The sequence below is a fragment of the Lipotes vexillifer genome, unplaced genomic scaffold (assembly GCF_000442215.2).
Source record: "Lipotes vexillifer unplaced genomic scaffold, Lipotes_vexillifer_v1.1 scaffold42, whole genome shotgun sequence".
Classification (NCBI taxonomy): Eukaryota; Metazoa; Chordata; class Mammalia; order Artiodactyla; family Lipotidae; genus Lipotes; species Lipotes vexillifer.
This window is the reverse complement of record NW_006783436.1, coordinates 3,103,241-3,113,760: the sequence shown is the minus strand read 5'-3', so window position 1 is coordinate 3,113,760 and position 10,520 is coordinate 3,103,241. Positions and strand designations below refer to the sequence as shown.

General features: G+C 37.0%; 1 protein-coding gene across 1 annotated transcript in view; it reads left to right on the top strand.

Annotated features, from left to right (window-relative positions):
- The window catches only part of SLAIN2 (SLAIN motif family member 2), a 78,680-nt gene that overhangs the window by 43,025 nt on the left and 25,135 nt on the right, over nt 1-10,520 (top strand). The window contains exons 5-6 of the mRNA XM_007456102.1: nt 1,039-1,398; nt 3,158-3,295. Of these exons, the coding sequence (XP_007456164.1) occupies nt 1,039-1,398; nt 3,158-3,295 (498 nt within the window). The remainder of the gene's footprint in view (nt 1-1,038; nt 1,399-3,157; nt 3,296-10,520) is intronic.

Genomic DNA, 10,520 nt, shown 5'->3' with positions numbered 1-10,520 from the left:
CCGCTCTTCTCACTGGTCTGTCGTCTTTTGCTAGGTGACTTTAGTGCCATGTTTGCTATAACATGACACTAAGTAATTTGTTGGTTACTACAGTGGTCCCCAAACCTGACCAAAGGGCTAGACGGGCCCTAGGAATCTAATTTTACAGGTACCCTGGTGTGATTCTCATCCACTACTTTGGGGAGCCATGTTGATATCACTTTCTGTGAATGAATATATAACTTAAAAGTTTGATACTTCTCTAGAACAGATCTTTTGGGCTAAACTGCCAGTAGTTAGCAGGACTTCCTCAAAATGTTATCTAAATTCCATACGTTTTTTCAATTGTAATTTTTTTTTCTCATTGAATATCTATCAGCATTTGTTTTTATTCTAGAAGGTTTTATACTATTTGAAGGGCTCCTAAGGTTGCTTGGGTATTTCTGGAGGTATCAAGATAATTAAAGGACTCCTTTGAAAATTCTTACTTGATGGCTTAGAATTTATCTTGTTTTATTGAAGTCTCTTAGGTTATGAAACAACTGAAATTATGTTTTTGTCCAAGTATTGAATTCCTAAGAGTGGGATAGAAGTTTCCTTCATCATCTTCTTGAGTAAGATTAATGCAAGGATTTAGTATCCAGGGAGCAGGGAGCATATTTACTCACTGATGTATTCTTTACACTGGTTGGGCAGTAATTGTTTCCCTTCAGTATTCCTTTAATGTTAATCTCAAATTTGGATTACTGTCTTTTGGAGTAGAAATATTTTTAAATTTATGGTTCTACTTTTAATATAGATTTCAGATTCAAGAAGAAATGTTGAAATTGGGCAAAAATTTATGAATTTCATTTAATTTAAAAATAGCCTTTTAGACGTGGTGTATGCATCCTTATGTGTGGGAAAGTCTAAGGTGAATCAAGTGAAAGGGAGTTTTCCTTTACACGTTATACCCTATTTGAATTTCTCAATGATAATCTTTTGCTTTTAAACCTTAAAAATATTTAAATGTTTAAAAATAAAACTAAAGAAATAAAATAACACATTCATTATTGTCAGGTCTCCGGCAAGAATATGCAGCCACCGCGTCTCGGCGCAGTTCTGGTTCATCTTGCAATTCTACAAGACGGGGTACTTTTAGTGATCAGGAACTTGATGCACAAAGTTTAGAGGATGAAGATGACAATATGCATCACGCAGTATACCCTGCTGTTAACAGGTTTTCACCATCACCACGCAATTCACCTCGACCATCACCTAAGCAGTCACCCCGAAATTCACCTCGTTCTCGATCTCCTGCTCGGGGAATAGAATATAATAGAGTGTCCCCACAGCCTATGATTAGCCGCTTACAGCAACCTCGCCTTTCCCTTCAAGGCCATCCCACAGATTTACAGACAACCAGTGTTAAAAATGAAGGTAACTATAATGTCTGGAAAAGATTTGTCCTTCAGGGCTTCCCTGGGGGCGCAGTGGTTGAGAGTCTGCCTGCTGATGCTGCCGATGCAGGGGACGCGGGTTCGTGGCCCAGTCCGGGAAGATCCCACGTGCCGCAGAGCGGCTGGGCCCGTTGAGCCATGGCCGCTGAGCCTGCGCGTCTGGAGCCTGTGCTCTGCAATGGGAGAGGCCACAACAGTGAGAGGCCCCCGTACCGCAAAAAAAAAAAAAAAAAAAAAAAAATTGTCCTTCAAATTTCAGTATGAAAGTAACAGTTTTTACCAAGGTTCTGTATTTTAGAAAGTAGATCAAGAATTTAGACAGTTTATTGTTTTATTAATACTGAGTCAGGGACTTCCCTGGTGGCACAGTGGTTAAGAATCCGCCTGCCAATGGAGGGGACCTGGGTTTGTGCCCTGGTCTGGGAAGATCCCACATGCCATGGAGCAACTAAGCCCGTGCGCCACAACTACTGAGCCTGTGCTCTAGAGTCCCTGAGCCACAACTACTGAGCCTGCGAGCCACAGCTACTGAAGCCCGCGAGCCTAGGGCCCGTGCTCCATGACAGGAGGAGCCACCACAGTGAGAAGCCTGTGCACCACAAGGAAGAGTAGCGCCCGCTCGCCGCAACTAGAGAAATCCCACGTGCAGCAGCGAAGACCCAGCACAGCAGCGAAGACCCAACACAGCCAAAAACAAATACAATAAAATAAATAAATTTATTTTAAAAAATACTGAGTCAATGCAAAAATAAAGGAAGAAGTGAATTTAATTTTACTTGATTATGTTAGTTTTGCTTTGTTATACTCATGAAGTGATCTGTCTATAGATTTTTTTTTTTTAATTTATTTTTGGCTGCATTGGATCTTTGTTGTTCTGCGCGGGCTTTCTCTAGTTGTGGCGAGCGGGGGCTGCTCTTCGTTGCAGTGTGCGTGCTCATTGTGGTGGCTTCTCTTGTTGCGGAGCACGGGTTCTAGGCACGCGGGCCTCAGTACTTGCAGCATATGGGCTCAGTAGTTGTGGCTCGAGGGCTCTAGAGCACAGACTCAGTAGTTGTGGCACACGGGCTTAGTTGTTCTGTGGCATGTGGGATCTTCCCGGACCAGGGAATCAAACCCATGTCTCCTGCATTGGCAGGCAGATTCTTAACCACTGAGCCACCAGGGAAGTCCCTGTGTATAGATTTTGATTTAAGTAATTTATGGTTCTTTTTAACAGTTCTACCCATTTATAGAAACTGTATTATTTATTTTTATAAGACATGTACTTCCTGTTAGCTCTTCTAAAATATGCATAACACTTAAAGAATTTTATTTTTTTTAATTAATTTATTTTATTTTATTTTTATTTTTGGCTGTGTTGGGTCTGTTGCTGTAGGCGGGCTTTCTCTAGTTGCGGCAAGCATGGGCTACTCTTTGTTGTGCTGCTCAGGCTTCTCATTGCGGTGGCTTCTCGTTGCAGAGCACGGGCTCTAGGTGTATGGGCTCAGTAGTTGTGTCTTGCAGGCTCTAGAGCACAGGCTCAGTAGTTGTGGGGCACAGGCTTAGTTGCTCCATGGCATGTGGGATCTTCCCAGACCAGGGCTCAAACCTGTGTTCCCTGCATTGGCAGGTGAATTCTTAACCACTGCACCACAGGGAGGCCCAAGAATTTGATTTTTGAATGTTAATTAACATTTTAATTTTCTCCATCAGAAAGAATGTTTTGATTTTTTCTTTTAATTAAATTTCTGTTGTCATAGAAAAACTAAGACGCAGTCTTCCCAACCTATCCCGAACATCCAATACACAAGTTGACTCAGTGAAAAGCAGCAGAAGTGACTCAAATTTTCAAGTGCCAAATGGAGGAATACCTCGCATGCAACCTCAGGCTTCAGCCAGTAAGTATCTTTTATGTATCAGTTATTTAAAGATAAATGAAAATTATAGATTTTAATTTTGTGCTGAATAGCTGTATTAACCTATAGTAAAATGTAGTGATTATCAATTGCTATAAGATGATCATAGCTATATTAAAATTTAAAATTTGTCCCTATAAAATACCCAATTGTATCAATACTTAAATCTTTATGGAACTGTGGTCTCTCTAGAATTCTAAAATAAGCAAGTTCTAGCTGTTTAATATATAAATATATATGCCTTAAAAATCTTATATTCTGCAGTACTGCACATTAAAAATGACAGGATTTTGGGGGGAAATAGTCCTGAAGCAGACCACTTAAAACCCAAGGAGCTTTCTTACTAGAACATTAATAAAAACAATAATGATCCCATGAAAATAATAGCACAATTAAAGGCACGTTAAATTCTTAATAAATAAAATAAATACTCCAGCAAATGTAGAATTTCATGTTTTAAAAAAAGTTGAAGGTAACCTGATGGAAAGGAACATTGAGACTGTTGAATTAAGGAGACATATGCACCATAAACAAAGATCAGATAATCATGCAAAAGGAACTTCTAAGGCAAAGTGGCCAAACTGAGCCAAGAAGTGATATGGGAGTAGATGGCACTCTGTACTTTACAGAGACTAAAACAGAATTGAACACTTTCCAAAAGGTATTGCGTATTAAGTAGGGTAGATACAAGCATGCAGTCAAACCAGTTTTAAACAACTATCAGAGTTATTTCTACAATCTTAGAAATGCTCAATATGCATGCCTTCTATCCCACAGTTCACATGAGTTTTGTAGTTTGATTCATTCAGTTCCTTTGTAGCATGTTTACTGTCAGTGGTTGAAGTGGTCACTGTGATGTGTTCCTTCATTTCCACAAAGCTGTGACAAAGAAGTGATACAAACATGAGGTTATTGACTGTCCATTTATAACTTGTGTATTGAGTAACACAACTTTGAAAGCATTCAACTCTTTTAAAATCCCCTTGCACTCTTCCTTGGCTCTATTATGTTTAGCTGACTTTGTGTAGTTTGTATTAAGCTGCTGTTACTTGGTGGCTCAAAAATCCAGTCCAGAAAAAAATACATTTGAACCAAAATGACTTTTGTGATATATTGATAAATTTTCCCTATTTACAAATTGCATATGATATTATTTATATTATAGAACTCACATTGTATGGTACCAAATATTCATAATTCTGTTTAATCCTCTGAACAATTCTATGAAGTAGGTTCAATTACTAACATATTTTACAAATTAGGAAATTGAAGCTTTAAAAGGTTGCATAAGTTATCTATGATCATACCATACAGCTTATAAGTAGCAAGTTAGGATTCATACCCATGTTGATCCTGATTGAAAGCCAAAGCCCATTTAGAGAGATTTGTCACATCAGTGGTTTAGTACTAAGACATAAAAATTATCCAGAAATATTATTTCTTTTTTTTTCTAAGATAAACTCTAAAATTTAAGGCGTTGTAGAAAACTGATGCCTAGAGATTTGGGTACCTCAGTTTTTTAGATGGAGGTGTGCAAAAACATGTTTTTATATCACATTAAATTTTAAACACACAGACCATGTGAACTGTGTGTTTAAGATTGCCGTTATGGTACTCATATGATACTCATAAATGGTGTAGAAAGTAGAGATTCACAAAATTTTAAAAATGAAAGTAAAGATAAAGTTTGAACTCTAAGTTATTGCTGAAGTGGTGAGTGATAGGTTTTGTGCCTTTAAACCTGCAAATTAAGTTAATTTGATGTAATAATATCCTGTTTCTGGGCTTCCCTGGTGGCGCAGTGGTTGAGAGTCCTCCTGCCGATGCAGGGGACACGGGTTCGTGCTCTGGTCCGGGAAGATCCCACATGCCGCGGAGCGGCTGGGTCCGTGGGCCATGGCCGCTGAGCCTGCACGTCTGGAGCCTGTGCTCCGCAGCAGGAGAGGCCATGGTAGTGAGAGGCCCGCGTACCACAAAAAAAAAATAATAATAAATAAATAATAATATCCTGTTTCTGGGGTTTTTTTCCCCCTTGGGAAGAGCAATCCACAGTGTTAATACAACAGGAAAGAAACTTTTATATCGTTAAGAATATTAAGTAACAAAACTCATGTATATTATAAGCTACACTTTACAGTCTATGCACAGATAATCCAAAACACCATTTTCACTCGGCTTTCAGAGGTGCTTTAATACTTAGTTTGAAATGGTTAAATTCTGAATTTCTCAAATCTTTCCATGACATATTTTCAGACAGCTTCCCAGCTCCTTGATGAAACCAGCTATATCTATATCCTTTTTACCTCATTCCATTATTGTCAGTACCAACTCTTTACTCAGATTTGTTCCCTCATGCCCTCATACATGCTGTTATTTACTTAAACTATTCTAGCATCTTAAAGCTCTATGGAAATGAAAAATAACTCTTTACAAAAAGAGAAGGAACAATAAAAGATTGAGAACCTAGGATAAAAATGTTAATAAAAGAAGAATATATTGACCATATCTTAAACTTTATGATAACTACTCACCTTCTCTAGTGGTAGAATTACCATTGTATAATCAGCTGCTGATTCCCTAGAATTTTCTTTTTCCTGTAGGTAAATTATTTTTTCCTTTTTCCCCAGAAGTTGATAATTAAGGAAAATACGTAAAGAAACATAATGAGATTCTAATCACTAATTTACTTTTAAGTGGGATATATGTATACTGTTTGATAGTCATGTATTTCAATATTTGAATAATGTATAGGCAGAAGAAAAAGTAAGGTACCATCCTTTTTAAAGAATTGCATATACTTGTCTATTTTTATATATGTAGCTGTAGCGAAGCTTATTTTTGATGAAAATGTCACAAATATTTATTTTAGTATAGAATCACACTACTCACAAAAACGTATTTGGAAAGTAGTAAATCCAGAATATTGGCAGGTTTAAAATTTAATAAAGTTTATTTTATAAAAATATTTAAAACTTGAGAGTTCCTTGGAGGTCCAGTAGTTAGGACTTGGGCTTTCACTGCCGTGGCCCCTGGTTCAGTCCCTGGTTGGGGAAGTAAGATAATGGAAGCCGTGCGGCACGGCCAAAAAAAAGAAAAAAAATTTAAAACGTTTTGTTTAAAGTTAATACATTATGAAGCAAAATAAAATGTTACCTATTTTTCTGAAAATTTTACATATATCTTTGATACATAATATATATGTGTGTATATAGGTATACTGTTTTCATAATAGCCTTTTTATTTTGATATATAATTATGTACAGATATTACAATGGCAAGTTTTATATATGAATTAGCATTTTAAATATTTTATATAAACCAAATTTATATATTTGCTGCATTTTATTTTCTTTTAAGTATTTTTCCAGCTCTTAAGTGGTAAAGCTTTGGTTCTTACTTGCTGGTCTGCATGAACCTAACTTTGCAAGGTTGCTTTATTTCCACCTAAGGGACCACTTCTTTTGCCTTGTTACTATGCCAGTCACTATTTTTATATGCTTATTTGCTATGGCTGCATTATTGTGGATGTTGGCATTCAAATATGAATATTATGAGAGTTCTAATATGTTTTCATTTTGATAGCTATTACCAATTCTTGACTTTTATATTTGGAAAATGTGAGTAACTTAAAAAGTTTAAGAAAACCAGAGCATTGCAGAGGTCATGGATACATGTAATTTTCTCAGATTCTCCAGTTAAAGGAAGGAATGTTTCTCATGGACAGTTTTTCAAAAGACTAGTTAGTGCTTGCTTTCTAAAACCACTAGAGCACAGGTTTAATAGAAAGTTTAATTTTCAGAAAAATATAGGAATTACTGGTTCAGAAATAAGAGAAGAGAGAAAAACCCAAGGCAATCTGTTGGTTTTATAAAAAGTAGTATGAGTTTACTTTCACATGTATTGTCCCATTTGAACCTCACAACATCTCATTTTTCATTTTTATAGAGAGGGAGCAGAGATCCATATAAATTATATGTACAATGTCAAGTAACTAGAAAAGTGGCAAAACCGAGCCAAATTACTCCCTCTTCTCAACTCCTCCATGAGTCTCCTGATTTCCTCCCAATCATTGTTTGGATTACATCATGCTGACCTAATTTCAAATGAGGAGGCATCTTGGAAAATATTCTTGGATGACTCTACTGGAGCATGATTTGAGACTGAACTATAAATACTTTGTGAATTACCACAAAAGAGTAAAATAAGTCATTGTAACATTTATCCACTTGCTTGCTTACATTTAACTAAATGGAAGAATATATTTGAATAGGATACAGAATATACTCCCAAAGAAGAGATGTATAGGATCAGTATTGTACTCTGGGCCTCACTGAAGAGGAAGTGTCCAGGGCAGTTGTCAGCTTATACATAGGCCAGACTGCACTTAGGCCCATGGGGAAGGAATTCTCATCCAGATTTCACTTGTAACCAAAACACTAAAAGGTTACACTCAAATTTTATATAATTATGAAACATAAATTGAAATAAATAAGTCATGATAAATCTGTGTAATTGGCTAATGTACAAATGAGTGAGATACTTATAGAACTCCTGTTTAAGGATAAGTAGTGTAATGATGTTGTCAGTTATCACAAAGAGATATTATAAATGTAGTTTTTCTGACCTTTACTTCTGGAAATGTTGATTGAATACATCTGGGATGGGGACCCAGAATCTATTTTTTAGACGTGTCTTAGCTGACTCAGGCATATTTAAGTTTGAGAACCACTCAATTGGACCTCAGCTGGGGAGGATCTCGAATATTTAGTTTGAATCTCTGGATTTATCCAGTACTCAGTCACTTATGTGTTTCTTAATTATTCAACAGATATTTATTGGGTGTATATGTTCCAAGCACTGGGAATATAAATGTGAAAGAGACAGCTCATGCCCTCCAAAAGAGGAAGTGATAGGCAGGAAGTGATGTGGGAACAGGAGAGGCTTTACACAGCAGTATGAAGAGGTTTTCAGGAAAGGTATTGAAAGATATCTCAGCCAACTCTGGAGGAGTTGTCACACGAGGAAAGGAAGTATAAGTTTTCCAAACAGTGGGACCAGTAATGAAGTCTTAAGAATGGCACTCTGATTATAGTGGTTTTGTTTGACTAAAGTGTGGGTCACAGGATGGTTAGTTGGTGCAGTGACCAAGGACGAGAGATGTAGGTAGGGGTTAGATTGTGGGAGCTTTTAAATATCATGTTGGGAATTCCCCGGCGGTCCAGTGGTTAAGACTGCACGCTTTCATTGCCGAGGGTGCGGGTTTGATCCCTGGTCAGAGAACTAAGATCCCACGAGCCGCGTGGTGCAGCCAAAAAAATAAATGAATCAAATAAATATCATATTAAGGAGTTTAGATTTCATCTTATGAGCATGGCGAGCCATCATAGGTTTTTAATCAGGGTTACTTCTTAAGAAACTCAGTCTGGTAGCAATGTGGAGAATGTATTAAAGTTCTAGAAGGATTTGGAGACTTTCAGTTTAACTACTATAATTTATCTTTAAAAAGTGATTTTGGGGACTTCTCTGGCAGTCCAGTGGTTAGGGCTTGACACTTTCACTGCCGGGGCCTGGGTTTGATCCCGGTTGGGGAACTAAGATCCCACAAGCTGTGCGGACAAAATAAATAAAAAGTGATTTCGTCATTAGAAAACAGATCAAATTACGATTGATAATTCAGATTAAAATTTAGTTTTTGTTCTTATTTGAGTAACATTATGTGACTTTGTGGTATCTCATGAAAATCATTCATTTCATTCCATCTGTATAAGGCAAATTTAGAGTATATTGCCTGATCCTATTTGCTATAAACAGGATCCTATCTGATTCTTTGACTTACTGTTGGACAGTTTTCACTTGTCTGTAGATGCTGTTCTTGTGGCATCACCCATGAAACTTGAGGGATAAATAAGGTCCATTGGAGTTATTGTAGCTATTAATTTAAATAAGATCTTTCCAGGACAGTTGATTAGAGGTGATATGTTAAACCCTCATTTAAAAAATTTTAATAGTTAATAGATACTGTGGATTGCCAGTGTGTGTACAGTTGGTTACCTTTTGCCCTCATTTACTCCACTCCAATCACCATGGCCTACTTCTGTTCTTCAGGTATAGCAGGCACACTCCTACCTCAGGTCCTTACTGCTGCTTTTCCTTCCATATAGAATGCATCCCCCTGATATCTATATGGCTCGCTTCCTCTCCTCCTTCAGATCTTTGGGCAAATGTCATCTCAGGGAAATATTTCCTGATGACTCTATTTGTAATTGCAACTTAAATTTCCTACTTCTTGTCCCCCTTTCCTACTTAATAGTCTCCTTAGCAGCTATCACCATCTCGTAGGCCATATATTTTACTCTTCGTTTATTGTGTTTCCCCTTCCCTAAAATCTTAGTTACATGAAAGTAGGAACTTTGTCTATCTAGCTGGCTACTGAATCCATTGTTCCTAAAACAGTGCCTCTAATAAGGTAGATAATTACTTGAAAGAATGAAAGAAAGCAGCAATGAATGAATGAGTGAATGAATGAAAATATGAATGGTTGAAAGCATGTATGAATAAATATGTAAATGAAGAATATTCAATGACGATAGCATCCTATATTTCTGTGGGATAGATAATGAGGTAATGCATTATAAAATTGGTATTTTTTAGGTTTGGAGAACTTTTTGCTTGTCTGCCTGGCAATATATTTAACTTAAACTGGCATACAGTATTATTTAGCAGCAGTATTGTGTTGTAGTAAGTGTTACAGAAATTGAAATCAAATGCATTTGGTACTTTCTAAAAATGCTTACTATTAGACAGTGAGAAAATCCTATCAGCATTGATACAGTTAAGCAATAGAGGGAAAGAAAAATTCTCCTTAATTCTTTTTGGTGATATATCAAGTAATCCATTTATCAACCCAATGATTGTTTAAACTCTGGCCAGATTTATGGTTTGAGATCTCTTTTTGGGGGCGGGTTGGGGGCGTTGCATATAAATTCTAGTGGTATATGAAGTCTGACTTTCAAATGGGTAGAATGACATTTTAGAGCCACTTAAGTAGGTGACTGCACTGGTACATGTGGGAATCATCAGTTCATTGGAGCCAAAGTGAGATTTAACTCCAGATGGCTCTGAAGTGCTGCTTAATTGCCGGTTATGAGAGTTTCGCTGCAGCTAATAGATTAGGAGTTCCAAAGAAAGCTTAGAACTCCTCATTGAT